Here is an 18,565-nt window from a genome sequence, read left to right on the forward strand (position 1 = left end):
GATCTGTGCCCCTAGTCCCACATCCTCGTTTGCAGAACCTCTCCAAATAGTACCACCACCTGGGGACCAAATATTCAAACAGGAGGTCGTGGGAAACATTGCATGTGTAAACCAGAACAGAAGCACTTGTTGCCTTCTGCGTAGTGATGTCAGTACATCCTCAGGATTCTGCTCATCAAAAGGCTACCTAGCTTGGTGTTTTGTGCCTTTACCTGCTTGAGCCACCTCACTGGTCCAAATATGTTAAAAACAACAACAACAACAAAACCCCCAAAACTTAGCAGAGTAGTTGTTGTTCCTCTGGAAAACAGTTAAATCAAGCTTTCCATCCTGCATGTGGGCAAGCAGCTCCATCCCTCGTGACACACGGGACTGAATGCGGTGATCGGGCCAAAGACATTGTAAAGTAGAACTCTAGCAAGTGCCAACTGTGTGATGTTCCGCTCCACACTGAAACTTGAAATGTAAGAACATAGTGGACAACAGGCAAGAGTGGGAAAGGTGCGTCACGGAAGCATAAAAATAACCAGGAGGGGGGCCTGGTGAGATGGTGCAGCCGGTAGAAGTGCTTGTCACACAAAACCGAGGACTTGAGTTTGATCCCTGAACCCCACTTAAAAGGCTGGATGTGGTACCATGCATCTGTAACCCCAGGGGTAAAATGGGGGTTGGAGACAGGAGAGTCAGCTGGAAACTCACAGACCAGCTACAGTGGAGTACACAGCTACTGGTGTCGGTGATTAAAATACGAGGGCCATTAAGATGGCCCAGCAGGTTAAAAGTGCTTGCTGCCAACCCTGATGACCTGAGTTCCACTTCTAGGACCCACATGGTAGAAAGTGAGAACTGATGCTCACAAGTTGTCCACAAGTTATCCCACTGCCCAGAGGCTGAGGCAGAAGGATGGACTGCTGCTGGCCTTACTCTGTCCTATGGTGCACTGTGAGACAGAGAGGAGGGGGCGCTAGAAACACAAAGAAATGAGATTTAGAATTTAAAAGCAGATCACACCTCAGATTTTAAAAAAGGTTTATTTTGTCTGTTTTGTTTGTATATGCATATGTGTACCCTGTGTGTTCAGTGCCCTTGGAGGCTGGAAGAGGGTACCTGATCCCCTGGAACTGGAGTCACAGTAGTTGTGGGCTGCCATGTGGGTGGTGGGAGCTGAACTAAGGTACTCTGCAAGACCAGCCAGTGATTGTAACCACTGAGCCATCGCTCCAGGCCTGTCCCTGATGGTTTCACTGACAAGAAGTTCAACATTTAATGAACAAGTACAGTCAAGAAACCTGGAGGGGGGCACTTCCCAATTTGTTTCATGGGAACAGCATCACACCTGTGATCTCAAAGGTAATAAGATGTAAGAGAAGTGCTCATGACCTCTTTAAGTGAGCACAGACGTCAAAATCCTAAAGAAAACCCTAACGAACTGAATCTAAGATAATGCTTTTATAGAAAGAGTAAGACATAATCAAATTGAGTTCATCTCGTGAATGCAAATTAATAAAAATAACTCAGGGCTGGGAATGTGGTAGAGTGCTTGCCTAGTATGCATGAAATCTTATATTTCATCTCCAGCACTACTTATACAAGGACTTTGGTGCATGCCTGCAATCCCAGCACTCAGGAGATGGGGGCAGGAGGATCAGTTCAACGTCATCTTCAGTGACATATTAGGTTTGAGGCTAGCTTGTACTCTATGAAACCCTGACTGAAAAAAAAAACTTTTTTTTTTAAATTTAAAAGTTGGAGAAAAAAAATGATTCCATAGATGCTAGCAGCATTTGGTGAAATTGACACGAATAAACTTCCAGTTAATTAGAAATGGAATTGACATAAGTCAGATCTACAAAACTGTCTCTGAAGTGTATTTGCTCAAGTAGCCAGCAACAGTCCCCTCCTGCATGTGGAGTCTGGGCTGGATTCCAGACATGCCAGTGGAATGTGGAGGAAAGAGCGTGCCCAGCCGCTTGCAGCCCTCGAGTTGAAGAGACCTGGCAGCAGCTCCAGGTCCATCAGAACAGGTGCACCAAAGCCCCCAAAGAATGGGGTTACAAGGAAGACATCTTTGCTGGAACTCTCCAGTGCTGCTGCAGCCTGCCAGATCTGCACTGAGCCTCCTAGAATGCTGCAGTACAAATCAGCATCCTTTTTGGAGGAAGGACCTGCCTGCCCTGATCCTCCCCCTGGGCTGGGTTGATCTTAGCCCTCTGTAGAGATGGAGCGTACTATGCGCGCGGGTTTGCTCACCTGTTGGGATATAGGTTGCATTTGTCTTTTGACTGCTGTGAAGAAACCCTTTCCAGAATAGGAGACTTGGGCACTAGGGTGCAGCTCATTGTTAGGGCTCTTGTCTAGCAGTCCTGCAGCGCCAGAATCAGTTTACAGCTGTGAGACATCAAAAACTGCAGGACTGCCTTGACCTCTAGCATCGCCCTTCTGAATAACCGAAGTGAAACCTGAGAATTGAACGGATATTTGCACAGCCATGTTTGTTTGCTTGATTTGGTCTTGGCAGATAGAACGCAGGGCCTCACAAACTACCTAGTGCTCTGTCCCAGAGGCACGCCCACTCCATGCCCACGCCACGCCCACGCCACGCCCTTTTTCTCAGGCGCATTCATTATTCACGAATAGGCCAAAGACGAAAACAGCCCAGATGTCTGTCATTGGTAAAAAGACACAATGTGACCTGACACACAGTATGAGTCAACCTTAGGAAGCGATGGCTCATCTTGGGTGAGCCATGCACAGAAGGGTAAGGCCGTGAGTCTACTGACGGGAGCACGCAGCGTGACAGACTTGGTACTGTGCCCCGGAGTTGTCATGTGTGTTCCATTGTGGGACAGATCAGTCATTTGAGGAGGGGAGGGCAGAATGAGAAGGGAAAGGACAGACAGGTTGGAGGAGGGCAAATGTTTTCTTCCTAAGTCTGATAGGTCTTAATGACCTCCCAACCTCTAACACTTAGGAGTTGGCTCTGGGTTTATACCTTTTTTTTTTTTAAATAAAATGTGTGTGTGGGGGGCACAGCATGCATATGATGTTCAGAGGACAAATTTGGGAGTCGGTTCAAATTCAGGCTTGGAAGCAAACACTTTAGCCACTGAGCCATCTCAGCAGCCCTACGCTAAGTTTATATCTTAAATATGGAAAAATATAGCAAGAGCATCTAAATTTATTCTGTTTAACTCTCAGCATTGCATATATTTTAAAGTCCCTTAAAAAACAGGAAAGGGGGTTTTCAAGTGTCTTCCAAGAAGTATGTCATCTCAACCAATAAATAGATTTTTGGCAAAATTAGCTCATTCATTCATTTATTGTTTTGCCTGACGTATATTTATGTGTGTTGTGGGTAAGACACTTCCAGGTGTTCAGCTAAGACGGAGTGAAAGATGAGTTAGGGTTTCTGTTGCTGTGAAGAGACTCTTACAAAGGAAAGCATTTCATTGGGGCTGGCTTGCAGGTTCAGAGATTTAGTGCATTGTCAGGGCAGGAAGCATGGTAGCATGCGTGCAGACATGCTGTTGGAGAGGCAGCTGAGAGTGCTACATCTAGATCTTTTGACACCTCGAAGTCCACCCCCAGTGACACCTTCCTCTAACAAGGCCACACCTACCCCAACAAGGCTACAGCTCCTAATAGTGCCATTTTCATTCAAACCACCACAGTGAGCCAAAGCGGATGCTGCTTCTCCTTGCTTTGGAGAGTTGCCAGCCCAGCGTCCACTGATGCGGCATACAGACCACTCTCCTCTGGCTTTGACACAGCCCTTGAGTTCCTCAGCTGTCAGCAGTGCGATTACCAGGAGACCTGAGCAAGAAGACTACATCCTCAACTTTCAGTCCTGAGGCAGGGAGGGAGGGGCTCAGGAGGCCCTATCCCTGATTGCTAGGGGGAGTGTCTCATGTGGCCTCACTCCTTCTGAGGATTTACAGGCTGTTACGGATTACTGAAGACAGTTTTGGTCTATCTTTTTCTCTGAGGATAACAGTGATGGTGTCGTGCGTTCTGAGTTGCCCATCCTCATGTAATCCAGTTTAAACCACTGCGTCACTGAAGTAGACTTGGATGAAATTGTTGGGCCTATCTGTCATTGGTATCCTCTCTGGAATGAATAGAGAGACATATGTTCATCTCCCTGGGAAAAGCCACACAACAGATGACAATGGACAAAGAGGTAGAATCATTGGGGGCAGGACAGGCTCTGTGGATGGGGGAAGAGCACGGTCTGTGACTCCTGCAGAGCAGTGATCAGGAATGGTGGGGTAGGATGAAGGCTGCTGCCATTCACTCAGGGGTGGGGATGCTTGGGCTGAAGCCCATGTGCAAGTGTGGTGTATCTGAGTTATTCTGTGGGTAACTGGACCGAAGGGGAGGAAAGTCGTCACAGGGCTGGCAGGCTCTGGTGCCAATCCTGAACAGATGGAGAAATCCATCACGGAGACAGAAACACTGGCAGATGACCAGGGCTGCAGGGGAAAGCACATGCACGGTTGGGGGCAAAATGAGCCTAAAGTAGGTGGTGGCGATTATGTAAGGCTGCTGTTTAGTGAATCACCCATCCCAAAATGTTGAACCTCACAGAGAAAAAGAAAAAAGGGGAAAAAAATACACTCTGGAGATGGCTTCATTATTTAATCCATGCAGAACTGTTTCATCTTTTTAAATAGCAATATAATAATATACAATAACCTCACGAGCTCTTTGTTATGGTTATTTAGCACCCACCCAGGGTTTCTTGCTTCATGCATTTTTGCCAAGAAGGCATTGTACACACATCAATGGCTGTGTTGGCTTTTATGCAGAAAGATGCAGGGCTGCATAGTCATCGCCGCGCTCATGATGGCCAGTCAATGGGGACCACTAGAGAAGGCAAGCTTTGCATTTGTACTTTAAAGAGGATTTTTATAGATCGACTTCCAGAGATGTCCTGCCTTCCCCTTGACAAATCATACCATCGGGTTCTTGGGTGTGTGTGCACCCATGCCATGGTGTGTCTGTGTGTATCAGAGGGCATTTTACAGGAGTCAGCTCTCTCCTTGGGTCCCAAGGGTCAAACTCAAGTGGTCAGGCTTGGAGGTAAGTGCCTTTATGTGCTGAGACATGTTCTCACCATGTTTTCATGTCTCTGTTTTTGTTTTTTAAAGTAAACTCAGGTCCTTAGGCTTGCAAGGCAAACACTTTTACTGACCGATCCATCTTCCCAGCCTGTTTTTTTAATTACTGTTTTTTTTTCATTTAATAAGTGAAAAATGATGTCTCTGTACATATTGCTCTTGCAGAGGGCTGGAGTTCCCCAGTACCCACATCAGGAGGCTCACAAACGCCTGTTAACTCCAGATCCATGGGATATGCCTTTGTGGGTGCCACACACGTGTGCGTGCACACGTGTACATAGACAAACACACACACACAAGTTAAATAATATAAATAACTAATACAAATACAAAAATACATTTGAGACTGGGTTTCTCTGTGTGGCCCTGGCTGTCCTGGAACTCATTCTGTAGGCCAGACTGGCTCAAGCTCACAGATCCACCTGCCTCTGCCTCTGGAGTGCTGCTAGGACTAAAGGTGTGCATCACCACAGCCAGGCAAATAAAATATTTTTGAAAAATGGTGTCTCTGCAGATTTCATAGGTGTTTTTCTCATATTCAGGAAGTTTGAAGATCTTTCTATGGATGCATATTTTATATATAGGCTTATATAAACATTTTTTCTTTCTTTTTCTTTTTTTTTTGTTTTTTGAGATAGGATTTCTCTGTAGCTTTGGAGCCTGTGCTGGAACTAGCTCTTGTAGACCAGGCTGGTCTCGAACTCACAGAGATCCACCTGCCTCTACCTCCCGAGTGCTGGGATTAAAGACGTACACCACCACTGCCCGGCTATGCTATATATATATTTTATTTTGAGAAAGAGAATATCTTATATAACCTTGAATGCACACTCCTGTTATTTCTATTTCTATTATAGGCATGAACCACCTTGCCTAGTATAGTTGTTTGTTTCATCTTTTGAATGTTTGGGGATTTTGTTTGCTTTAAATCATGATCTTTATAGCTCACATTGATCTCAAACCTGTGATCCTCTGTCTCTGCCCTCAGAGTACTGAGGTTACAGGCATGTGCCACCATATCCTTCCTTCCTTCCTTTGGGGGAGGACAGGATTTCTCTTTATAGCTTTGGCCCTCCTAGAACTTGATCTGTAGACCAGGCTGGCCTTGAACTCACAGAGAACCACCTGCCTCTGCCTCACAAGTGCTGGAACAAAAGGTGTGCAACACCACTGCCTGGTGGATAAAATTCCTTTTTAATGTATAAGACATTTTACTTTCATATACAAGATTACTAAGTATTACACTTATGACTTCTGTAATATGTTTAGAGATTCCTAGTACAATATTATGAATTTTCTTAGTCTTGTGATTTTTACAGTTTAAAGATTGTTTAACATTTTTATTCACCTGAATTCTGTCTGGGGAAGGAACAACATAGGAATCCCATTTAATGTTAACAGCTTTTTTTATTAGTTGTTTTCAAACTATATCTTGAATTCCTATTATTTTTATTAGTATTTTTTTTCTTTTTTCAGTGCAGGAGATGAAAACCAGGACCTTGCACATGATAGGCCATTGTTCTGAACCACATTTCAGCCCCTCACTGGGGGAGTCTAGGCAGGCTCCATTCTTGGCAGCTCTTTTCTCTTGATTCTTCCTTTGAATTGATTCTCTATAGCTGTGTAGCATTATTACAAATTTAGTAGTACAAAACAGTATATATGTTGTGGTGTTTGAAGGCTGAAGTCCAGGCATAGCTTGGCAGGGTCTTTTGAAGACCCTATCACTACCATGGCAAGGTGCTCTCCAAGGTTGGACCAGGGCAGGTAAGATACCATACTTTTTGGTGTTAACAGTTCCTGATAGTTGGAGCTGCCCTTTGGTATTTCACTATCCCTAGAGACTGCCCTAGTTCTTTGCCATATGACTCTATGCACACCAGCTTACAGCAGCACTGCTGGCATATTTAAAACCATCCAGGGAAAGTCTCCCAGCTAGATGTTAATCAGAACCGTTGTAAGCTAGACATGGACCATACACAGGATGGATGTCTTACCACTTTGGTGGAGTAAAACCAAGTCCTGTCCACACTTAGAGGTAAACCTCCAAGGCACGAACTCCTCAGGGAACTAGAATTGAGGCGGGGTGGGGGTGGGGGCTGGGACCAATGGGGACTCAGGCAGTTGGATTTCTTTGTTGTTACCATTTTATTTTTGTTTTTTCGAGACAGGATTTCATCATAGACCAGTTTGGCCTCAAACTCAGACATTTGCCTGCCTCTGTCTCTGGAGTACTGGGATTAAAGGTGTACACCACCCCATCGCCAGCTTCAGGTGGCTGTCTTGAAGCCTGCTGCTGTAAGCCAGGATTGACATCTAGAAGTCTTCAGTGGACTCCCCTTCCCAGATGAATGCAATGAACAACATGAAATTCAAATATTAAAGAGTTCTGCTCAACCAGAATCTTGTTTGGTTTTGTTTTTTGAGCCAGGGTTTCTCTGTGTAGCTCTCGCTGTCCTGGAACTTGCTTTGTAGACCAGGCTGGCCTTGAACTCACAGGTCCGCCTGCTTCTGTCTCCCCAGGGCTGGGATTAACTACCACCCGGCTTCAAGCAGAGTCTTATCTGCTCCCCTGCAGGGGTGCTTCTCACCAGTTCACATTTCTGCAGAAGGTCTGCACCCAGCCAGGCCTGCATGGGGCTGAGGCCATGGCTCAGCAGTAGAGTGCTTGCCTAGAATCCCCCAGTGAGGGTTTGTGGGTGTGGTTCAGTGGTAGAGCACCAGCCTAGAATCCCCAGTGAGGGGCTGGGGTGTGGTTCAGTGGTAGAGCCCCTGCCTAGAATCCCCCAGTGAGGGGCTGGGGTGTGGTTCAGTGGTAGAGCCCCTGCCTAGAATCCCCCAGTGAGGGGCTGGGGTGTGGTTCAGTGGTAGAGCATCTGCCTAGAATCCTCCAGTGAGGGGCTGGGGTGTGGCTCAGTGGTAGAGCCCCTGCCTAGAATCCCCCAGTGAGGGGCTGGGGTTTGTGTGGCTCAGTGGTAGAGCCCCTTCCTAGAGCACCCTCCCCTGCCCCCACCTTCATGAGGGGCTGGGGGTATGGCTCTGTGATAGGAAACCTGCCTGGGGAGTCAGGGTGTCTTTCCCCTCCACCCACATCTGCTTGTTCTGCCTCAGCGAGGGCTTCTCTCCAGCAGAACAAGCTCCCAGGAACAAACTCAGGGTCAGTGGCTTTCCATCTCAGCCATTGAGCAAGCTGATGGGGAGGATGCTGTTGCCGTCCACCATCAAGAAAGAGCTTCAGGAACCAGACATGGTGATGTACACTTGTAATCGCACTGCCCCGGAGGCCGAGCACAGGAGGATCTTGAGTTTATGGATAGACTGGGCTCCACAGCAAACCCCGGTCTCAGAATATCAAAAATGGATTTGGTGAGATGGCCCAGTGGGTAACCCAGTTTACTGCACAAGCCTGAGTTTGTCTCCTACCATAAGACCTGGCAGGAGACAATTAGTTTCTGAAAATTGGTCTCTCTGACCTCCACATGCCCTTTTGGCACATGTATGCTTGCACTCTCACAACACACTCACACACACACACACACACACTCACACACACACACACACACACTCACACACACACTCACACACACACTCACTCACACACACACACACACTCACACTCACTCACACACACACACTCACACACACATGCTCACACACACACACTCACACACACACGCTCACACACCACACACTCACACACACACTCACACATACACACACACACTCACTCACTCACACACTCACACACTCACACACACTCACACAGACTCACACACACACACACTCACACCAATGTTTTAACAAAGTAGAAAGTGATAAAAACACACAGGGTCCAGCTCTAGCCTCCTCATGCATGTGCCCATATATGTTTAGGAACATAGACACAAAATATCAAAATAAACAAAATGATATTTGTTATCATTTATAACTCGGGTGACCTGAGGTTGGTCCCATGAGGGGCAGTGGTGGTCACCTGCGAGGCCTCGCCCGATGTCCTGAGGCCTTGTGGGAGACAGACAGATATGCCATACAGAGAGAGCTTGGGTATAGTGTTTATTGAGTGGGTTATGGAGGGGGAAGGGAAGAGAAGAAGGGGGAAGGGGAGAAGGAGAAGGGAGGGAAGCAGAAGCAGAAGGAAGGTAGGTAGAGAGAGCAATGGGGGAAGGTAGGATTGGGAGTGTGCAGGGCTTGTCTCTTAATGGGACAGAGTACCCAGGTGACAGGCCAGGCCAGCAGATTACATCAATATTACATCACATTTTATTAGCCCAGAAGAGGTTAATATTTTTAAAGTACAATTCACATGGGATTTACATTTCTTTCCCACCATCACAAAGCCAAAAATTAAGTTGGGACTTTGTATGTGGGGGTAGCTGTCTTTCAGTGCCTGGGCTTTGAGGTGTTCTCTGTGCCTTCCCTCAGTTCATGTCCCCTCAGCTCATGTCCTCTGCCTTGGCATGAGCATTTCACAGCATCCTTCAGGTAAGGGCTCAGCCTAGTGAGTGTCAATCACCTCTTCCTGCTCCTTTGAGAGAGGTGGCAGCTCGGGACAGAGATGGGGTCCATATCCACATTATCATCTCCAGGACCCTTTGTCACAGACTCACGTTCTGCAGTCTCTGCAGAAACCATGGTTTAATAAATGATCTTTCTTTCGGAACTCTACAAAACATGTCTTCTAACCATGCAGAGTGAAGAAATAAGATCAGCTCTGCTACCTTGGTGACTTTCTTCTTTTGCCTTCATATGCATTCCGGGCTTAAGTTTCTTGTACGCAGAGATTGCTCGTTCATTTCCCAGTCTCCCAGACTCGAATAATCACACAGAAACTGTATTAATTACAATACTGTTTGGCCTATTAGCTCAGGTTTCTTATTAAGTAACTCTTATATCTTAAATTAACCCATTTCTATTAATCTGTGTATCCCCATGAGGTTATGGCCTACTGGTAAGGTTCCGGTGGCATCTTTCTCCTTTGGCAGCTATATGACTTCTCTTTGACTCTGCCTTCTCTCTATATATCTCTGTTCAGATTTCCCACCTGACTTTACTCTGTTAAGTCATTGGTCGAGACAACTTTATTCATCAACCAATAAAAGCAACACATAAACAGAAGGACATCTCACATTATCTCCCCCTTTCTGTCTAATTAAAAAGGAAGGATCTAACTTTAACATAGTAACGTTACTTAGAATATACTTTGGATGAAAGGTATATCTAATTACTTTATTATTTGAGACAGGGCCTTGGCAGAATTCCCCAAGTAGGCTAGGGTGGCTGGCCAGGGAACTGCATGCATTCACTTGGGTTCTATTCCCAGTACCACATGAAGGGCACAGGAAGCAGCATTGGGAGGAATGCCTCAAGAAGTTGAGGTCCATGAAATAGGTTACTAGAGTATTCCAGAAATATCTGAGGATGGCAGGAACTGCCTTATAATGGGGCTCAGCAGAAGACATTGCTGTAAGGCCCAGGGACCAGGTTTCTGGTTGGTTTCATACATCCTGATGGCCAGCCCCGGACCCAGAAGGTTCTTGTTGTGACAGGACACTCACAGTCCAAGGAGACTTGCATCTGAGGTGGTACACCTCAGTCAGAGTCCGTTGGTGTGAGCGCCTTGTGATTTCAGGACTGTTCTTGAGGTTTACTGGAAAGGGTCACCTCTCTTATCTCAAGGAACACCACGAAGGGTAGCCTCTACAGGGAACTCCAGAAAATCTTGCAGGGGGGGTCCTCAGTAGAGAAAACCCAGCCCTTATCTAAGCGTGATGTATGTCTGTAAACCCAGCACTTAAGAGGTAGAGGTTAAAAAAAATCAGGAGTTCAAGGCCATCCTTACTGATTTCGAGACCAGACTGGGTCTTGAATTTAGTATTTTTTAAAAAGAGAAAAAAGGAGACAGTGGGAAGAAGGGAGAGGAAAGGGAGCAGCTCTGGAGCATTCAAGTCCACAGCCCAAGTACCAGGGTAAAAATGGCTCTTTTTTTGCTGACTTTGCTTAATGTTCGCTGCAGGAGCCAGGAGGAGTTGGGGCAGGAGAGAGAAATGGGCAGTGATGTAGAAGGCAGGCTATGCCCATCCATTGCTGGTCTCTAGCAATTCCTTTTTTTTAATATTTATTTATTATGGATACAATATTCTGTTTGCATATATGCCTGCAGGCTAGAAGAGAACAGCAGACCTCATTACAGATGGTTGTGAGCCACCATGTCGTTGCTGGGAATCGAATTCGGGTCCTTTGGAAGAGCATGCAATGCTCTTAACCGCTGAGCCATCTCTCCATCCCCGTCTCTAGCAATTCTATGCAGTTTCAAGAGCATGAGTTACTTATGGGAGGCAAGTTTTGGTTCTGGTAAGATGGGACTTAAATTCTTGAAAAAAGACCCCTTCCTAATAGATGTGCCCACCATAAGTGTGTGCCTGTCATGTCGACAGAGTTGGGAGGCAAGCTGGAGGGAAAAGTTGGGGATGTGGGAGCTGCATCTTCTCCTTATTTTTGTTCATTTTATTACATATATTCTTGTTTTATTTTTTATTATATTTATTATTAACTTTAGATTTGATTTTAGGCAGGGTAGCTTCAAACTTGCTATTGTAGGCAAGGACGGCTTTGAGCTGATTCTCCTGTCTCAACATCCCATGTGCTGGGATCACAGGTGTGTGCCACCATACCCAGTTTGTGCAGAGCTGGCGATGGGAACCCGAGCTTCATCCATGCACGCTACGAAGTTTTAGAGCCTGTTTCAGGCCAGGAAGCCCTTATTGCACCAGTTCACCTTCAAACCTGCTGAGAGCACGGTGGTGGCCACGCGGAGGACGCCTGTGTCATGAGACGGTGGCCTGGTGAATGAGGCAAGAGAAAGCAGGCAGCAGAGCCATGGGGTATAGCTGAGAGCTAGGGAACGTGGACAGGCACGTGGAGGAACAAATGTGGGGAGCAGATGAATGTAGAGAGATGAGTGTGGGGGTGGGGTGGATGAATGGAAGCCTAGATGTGGGAACTGGTGTGTGAGTGAGGCGACAGGTGAGTGGAAGAATGAGCCGGTGAGTGTGGACAAGTGAGTGAGCGGATGGGTTGTGGACAGGTGACTGACTATAGACAGTACCTGTGAGCCTCATCCTTTCTCCTGCGCTTAGATCACTTAGAAGATGGACTCTGTCCCTACAGGAGCAGATGGCGCAGGACAGGATGGGTGGAGGCTAATTTTTGCTACAGGCCTCGGCTTTAGAGTGGGCAGGCACTGAATGCGACTCCCTCCCTCCCCTCCAGGGTGACAGCTCAGACAGAGCAGGGTGGTGTACATTGAACAGAGAGAGCATCTGGGCCCCGGAGGAGCTAGCTGCACCAGCCAGGTTGGACGAGCTTAGGAGGAGAGGGTTAGGGTGGCAGGTCTTGGCGGCAGCGCGGGGCCTGCGCGACGGGGCTCCGGTGTGTCGTCGCTATTCAGAAATAGCAGTGGGACGGGCCCTGGGGAGGGCAGCGGTCGGTGGGCGACCCGCGCGGGCGCGGTGCGCTGGGCCTGGCGGCCGGCGGCGCGCAGCGGGGGCGGGCGGAGGGCGGCGCCGCTGCAGTGCGGAGACCCGCTCGCCGTCCCCGCGTCCCCGCGTCCCCGCGTAGCTGCCTCTGGCCTCGGGCACCGCGCATCTACAGGTACGCAAGCTGGGGTGGGGTCTGCACAGGGATCTGGCCCTACTCAGAGCTGGGTCTCGGCGGGAACTGGGGGACTCACAGGGATAGGAGGGATTTGGGGAGCGACAGGATCGGCCGCAGGGCCACCCGAATGGTGGTGGTGGTGGTGGGGCTGCTGGTGTCCGAGGTGGAGCCAGGCCCTTGCGCAAGCGCCCAGGACAGGGTCGGGCGTGTGGCTTGCACCGCCAGGATCTGGGGTCACCCTGCACCTACCACGATCTGGGGGTGTCCTGCACCCACCACCATCTAGGGGCGTCTCCAATTGCTCCTCTAGTGGGCTTAGGGTCCGGGGACGGGGTCACGGGGTGGGAGTGGGAAAGAATCCCCATCCTCCAAAACCAGGTGTACCTCGCCATCAAGGGGACCCTTCAAACCCTGAGGCCTCTAGGCTGGGTGATTCCAATCCGTGCGGGGCGGGGCGGTGATCTGGACATTGTGACTCAACCCTGCGCAGGGCACACACTGATGCGTTCTAGAGCCTTTGGGCCTTCCAAGCCCCCTCCCACTGCCCCCAGCTCTGTTCCATTGTTTTCCTTACCCCCTTTCCTTTCCCCATGAAACAAGTCACCTCAATCCTTTGACAGCACCTCCCCCTCCCGCCCCGACTGCCCCCGCTGTGGCCTTAGATCGTGACAACATCTATATTCCACATCGGTGTCCTTAAAAAGGGGGAGGGGGTGGATGAAAATGAAACCATCCGACAGCATGGTTCCCATAGTGGGGGCGCCAGACATCCAACTTATTCCACCTCAAATTTCCCAGAAATGGAGAGCGTACCGTATACAAATTGTACTTGATCTTTTTCCATCTCTGCAAGAATTTGTTCAGAGGTAAGGAAGGGCTGAACCCACTCATCCTAGAAAGGCCTTTGACAAATATGGTTTCTGGTGTCACACACCCTTCACTGGGCCTAATCATTAGCAAAACATCGTACCGGCTGGGCAGGCCCTCTACCGCTGATGTGCAACCCTCTGGGATTTTTGAAAATTCAGTTGTGTGTGTGTACATGCCTATGCATGTTCACATGAGTGTGCAGATGCATATAATGCATGTACATGTGTAGAAGGTCCATGGTTGGTGTTGGGTGCCTTCAGTGATCACTCTCCACATTATGTATTGAGGCAGGGTTTCCTCCTTGAACTCAGAGCTCACTAGTTCAGCTTGTCCCTGGGATCTCTTGGATTCACTTCCCACATACGGAGATTGTAGGCCACCAAGCCCACCTGGCATTTTCGCAGGTATTAGAGATCTGACTTCGTCTCCTCGTGCATGGGCCGCAAGTGTTTTATTCGATGAGCCATCCTCTCAGTGCCCCCCCCTCCTTTTAAAGACAAAGTTGTATGCACACTAGGCTGGCTTTAAACTCCTTATCTTCACGTCTCTACCTCCTGAGTAGGATCAGGGTTACAGGCATGCATCACCAGGGAGGATTTCTTTGCTCCTGGCGATGAAACCTGCATGCTAGGCAAGCACTCACCAACTAAGCCACATTCCCCAGCCCTACCCCAGCCTTCTTTGTCCTTTTTTCCTTTGAGACAGGTTCTCACTAAGTTGTATAGGCTGATCCTGTTTAGGTGAGCCTTGAACTCACGATCCTCCACCCTAGTTTTCTGAGTAGCTGAGACGACAGGCTTGCACCACCAGGCCCAGCCCACATGTACTTCATAGAGCATACCAGCAGAACAGTCTGGCTTCCCCCGGCTCCTCCTAAAGCTGATTTTAGTTTTCCTTCACAGGACTGTAGAAGACATTCTGACCATGGCCTCCCCATCCTGCTTCCACTCGGAGGACGAGGACTCTCTGAAAGGATGCGAGATGTACGTGCAGAAGCATGGCATCCAGCAGGTGCTCAAAGAATGCATCGTGCATCTCTGTGTTGCCAAGCCTGACCGGCCGCTGCGGTTCCTTCGGGAGCACTTCGAGAAGCTGGAGAAGGTGAGTGACCCCAGTACTCTTGGTAGGTTCCCTGGGCAAAGTTGCATCAAGTCCTCCCTTGGAATTCCAAGGAAGTGATGTCCCCATGTCTCAGGATTTGTCAAGACCATGGGAAGCAGGGCTAGGACTCCATGGCAGAGAGCTCACTTACAATTTCCCTAAGGGCATGGATCAGAGGGAGAGCTCTTATCTGTGTACCTCCAGTGAGGAGTTAGGGGCATAGCTGGGCAATGGAGCACTTGCCTAGAATCCCCTAGTGAGGGGCTGGGGTGTGGCTCAGTGGTAGAGCACCTGCCTAGAATCCCCCAGTGAGGGGCTGGGATGTGGCTCAGTGGTAGAGCATCTGCCCCCATGCATGAGGCCCTGGGCTCCATCCCCACTGATACAGTTGATTTGAGACTGGCCTTTTTTGTTAGACCTTGGGTTCATCTTTGAGCCCCAGAATCCCTCCTTCTATTTCTTTGAGGTTTGCAGTCTCCAGAACTCTCCTGGATGGCAGTTCAGAGATTATGAATCTGAGCCTGGTTAGTGGCTGTGGGGTTCACTGGCAGTTTTCAGGTTAGGCAAATGGGGATGAAGTCTGGTTGTGTGTGTGTGTGTCTTGAGAAGCTCTTGCATTGTAGTCCAGATTGGCCTTATACCTGCATAGTCCTCCTGGTTCCTTTTCTTCAGGGCTGGGGTTCCAGGCCTGCACCGCTTTGCCTAGCTGAGGTCTGGTTATAGAAACCATTTTGAGGTCTGGTGATCAGCCAGCCTAGCCCAGGCTTCAAGCCCCCAGATCCCAGTGAGAGAGTGAACAGCTGACTCAACCGTTACGAACACTGGTTGCTCTTCCATAAGACCTGGGTTCGATTCCCAGCACCCCCATTGATGGTTTATAATCATCTGTAACTTCAGTCCCCTGGGATCTGGTGCCCTCTTTTGGCCTCACACACGTTTCACCTGTGTAATACATGTGTACATACACACATGCATAGACATAGCTACATACGTACATTAAAAAAAGACAAGTAGCTCTGACCATGCAGGTGACATGGGTGTGTAGTTTGGATCCACGTTGATCTGAATGCCTGACTTGTAGAGTGGATGAAGGAATATACCCCTGACATGTTTGATGGGAAGAAGGACACTCCCCCTCCCTCCATTTTTCCTCCCCCCCACCTCTTTTTCTCTGTGGAAGGTAATACTATGTTTCACAGGATGACCTCAAATTTACAATCCCCCTGCCTCAGCAAAATGTGAGGGTTATAAGCACAGGCTACTTCAACACTCTAGTCCTACTGTTCTGAGGACAGAGGCCCTCATGGCTGGCTCCTCTGTGAAGGACACCCCTCTGTTCCCCAGCCCCTCTTCTGGGTTCTTCCTCAGGCTGGGTTGGCTGGCCAGCCCAGGAGTCTTGGCAGGAGCCCATTGCTGTATCCAGCTTCCCTCCCAGGCAGTGACTCCATTCTCTTTACTGCATCTCTCTGTCCAGAGTATTGTCGAGTGTCACCTGAGGTCATTTAACTATCCCTTGTCTTGGTGTCTTGGAGACCAGATGGGAATGTGGGGAGCCTCGTACAGGCTGAGGCTTGCTTTGTAGCACTTGTGAGCCATCTGGTATTAAACAAACACTTTTCATGGGTGCCTCCTATAATTGCACAGCTCTGACCTGAAGCGACTGCCACTACTATTCATTACTATGTGTATTTTTAATTTTTGAGATTTATTTTATTTTATGGGTATGAGTATTTTGCTTGCGTACATGTCTGTGTACCATGTGCACACATGGTGCCCGTGGAAGTTAGAAGAGAGCATCAGAGTCCCTGGAACTGGAGTTATGGACAGTTTTAATTTGCTAGATGTGGGTGCTGGGAATTAAACTTTGGTCCAATGCAAGAATAAGTGCTCTCGACTGCTGAACTATTTCTGGAAACAGGGTCTTACTGTGTAGCCAGCTCATGATCCTCCTGCCGTAGGCCTTGAGTGCTGGAACTACACACATGCACCTGCCATGCGTGGCTCAAAAGAATGAACCTTGTTCTTCTGTTTAAGACAGTCCATCCATCATGCATGGAGGGGTAGGCAGGGGCAGCATTCGTGATTTCCTGATACAGAGCAGTGAAAAGCCTTGGCTCTGCCCCCATTCTGAAAACAAACTGGTAAATAGCACTTGGTCAATGGACATAACCTATCAAAATGTTTTTTTAAATAATTATAAAAATGTATCTATTTTACAACATGGGTTTAACTACACTGAGAAAAATTACACAGCTTATTGAAATACATTTCATTTTAGAAACAGACTACTGAAGTCTATACAGAAACTCTAAAATAGGGGCTGAAGAGATGGCTCCGAGGTTAAGAGAACTGACTGCTGTTCCGGAGGTCCTGAGTTCAATTCCCAGCAACCACATGATGGCTCACACCCATCTATAATGAGATCTGCTGCCCAGAACACTCATACATAATAAATAAATTAAAAAAACCTCTAAAATAATTTCTGTAGTAAAATAGAGTGTGTTAAAAGAACTACAAAGAAGAAAACTCCCATCTTCTCTATAATGCTTGATATTGTGTGAAATGTGGCCAGCTCGACTGCAGTCAGCACCAAAAGCTGAAAAGAACTCATTACAATATACAGTGATACAGTTAATGCTCTGGGTTAATCTCACAGCCTTCCCGATTAGTATAAAGGAAACCAGGCCTGTCCACTCTTTGAGGAGAAGACCAGGATATTAAAGCATACCTCATCCGCTGATATGAAATTATAAAATCCCACAGACTGAGTATCTGAAATTTATAAATATCATCAGAAAATGCAAGCAAATTGGACTTTAGTTCAGTGGTTCCCCTGGTTGCGAGGGCAGTCTTCTTGTTCACTCCTTCGGGTCAGTCTGATTGCTCACTAGGACAGTGGTCAAAGTCCTGGAGGAGGTCATGGAGATGGAGAGACCCCAGAGAGGCACAGCTGCACCCCTTCTGCCAACTCACCACGGGGATGGCACTCTGGCTGGCGCTGATGCTGGGCCTGGGGCGCACTGTTCTTCTCTATCAGATGCCTCAGGAAGGTGCCCTCGCTCTGGCATCTGTGGTTTGGGGGCTCACTCTTGAAGAGGGCCGGAGGTGGGGGCAGGTGAGGCACGGGTGGGATGGGGAGGTGATGTGCACATGGTGTGGATGTGCAGGTGCGAGAAAGGGTGCAGGACGAACTTTGAGGGAAGCACGACACCCACGGGGTTCATACTGACTGCGGGGAGCTGGGCTCATAGGAGTGTTGGCTGTGAAAAGCCTTGGCTCTGCCCCCATTCTGAAAACGAACTAGTAAATAGCACTTGGTCAATGGACATAACCTATCAAAATGTTTTTTTAAGATATATTTTGTTGCTATTGTTAACTATGTATGTGTGTCTGCATGTGTTTGCCACACAAGTGAAGATGACTTTGGAGGCCAGAAGAGGGCGCTAAATACCTTGGGATTGGATTTTCAGGTGTTTGTGAGCCACCCAATGTGGGTGCCGGGAACAGAACTGGGGTTCTCTGTAAGAGCAGTAAATGCTCTTAACCACCGAGTCAACTCCCCAAACACTTAAAAATATATTTAAAATTATTATTTAATTAATTTGTATGTGTGTGTGTGTGTGTTTGTGTGCACCTGTGCACACAGGTACCTATGAATAGTGCCCCTGTGTGTGGAGGTCAAAGGTCATGTTTGGTATCTTCTTTAGTGTGTCTCCCCAGGGTTTCTCACCTATTCAGCTGGGCTCCCTAGTTCTTGAGCTCCAGGCATTTCCCCCCTCTGCCTCCTTAGAGCTGGGTTGACAGCTGTGCTGGGGACCTAC

The 18,565-nt window shown here is 48.1% G+C and overlaps 1 protein-coding gene across 5 annotated transcripts in view; it reads left to right on the plus strand.

The window, feature by feature from the left end:
* Prkar1b (protein kinase cAMP-dependent type I regulatory subunit beta) overlaps positions 1 to 18,565 on the plus strand; it is a 138,066-nt gene that overhangs the window by 5,199 nt on the left and 114,302 nt on the right. The window contains exons 1-2 of one of the 5 annotated variants that reach the window (XM_075974923.1): positions 11,996 to 12,496; positions 14,546 to 14,744. In XM_075974923.1, the coding sequence (XP_075831038.1) occupies positions 14,568 to 14,744 (177 nt within the window). In that variant the 5' untranslated portion in view covers positions 11,996 to 12,496; positions 14,546 to 14,567. The other 4 variants (XM_075974937.1, XM_075974930.1, XM_075974917.1 and 1 more) reach the window with 4 other exon arrangements.

Source organism: Microtus pennsylvanicus, chromosome 1 (assembly GCF_037038515.1).
Source record: "Microtus pennsylvanicus isolate mMicPen1 chromosome 1, mMicPen1.hap1, whole genome shotgun sequence".
Classification (NCBI taxonomy): Eukaryota; Metazoa; Chordata; class Mammalia; order Rodentia; family Cricetidae; genus Microtus; species Microtus pennsylvanicus.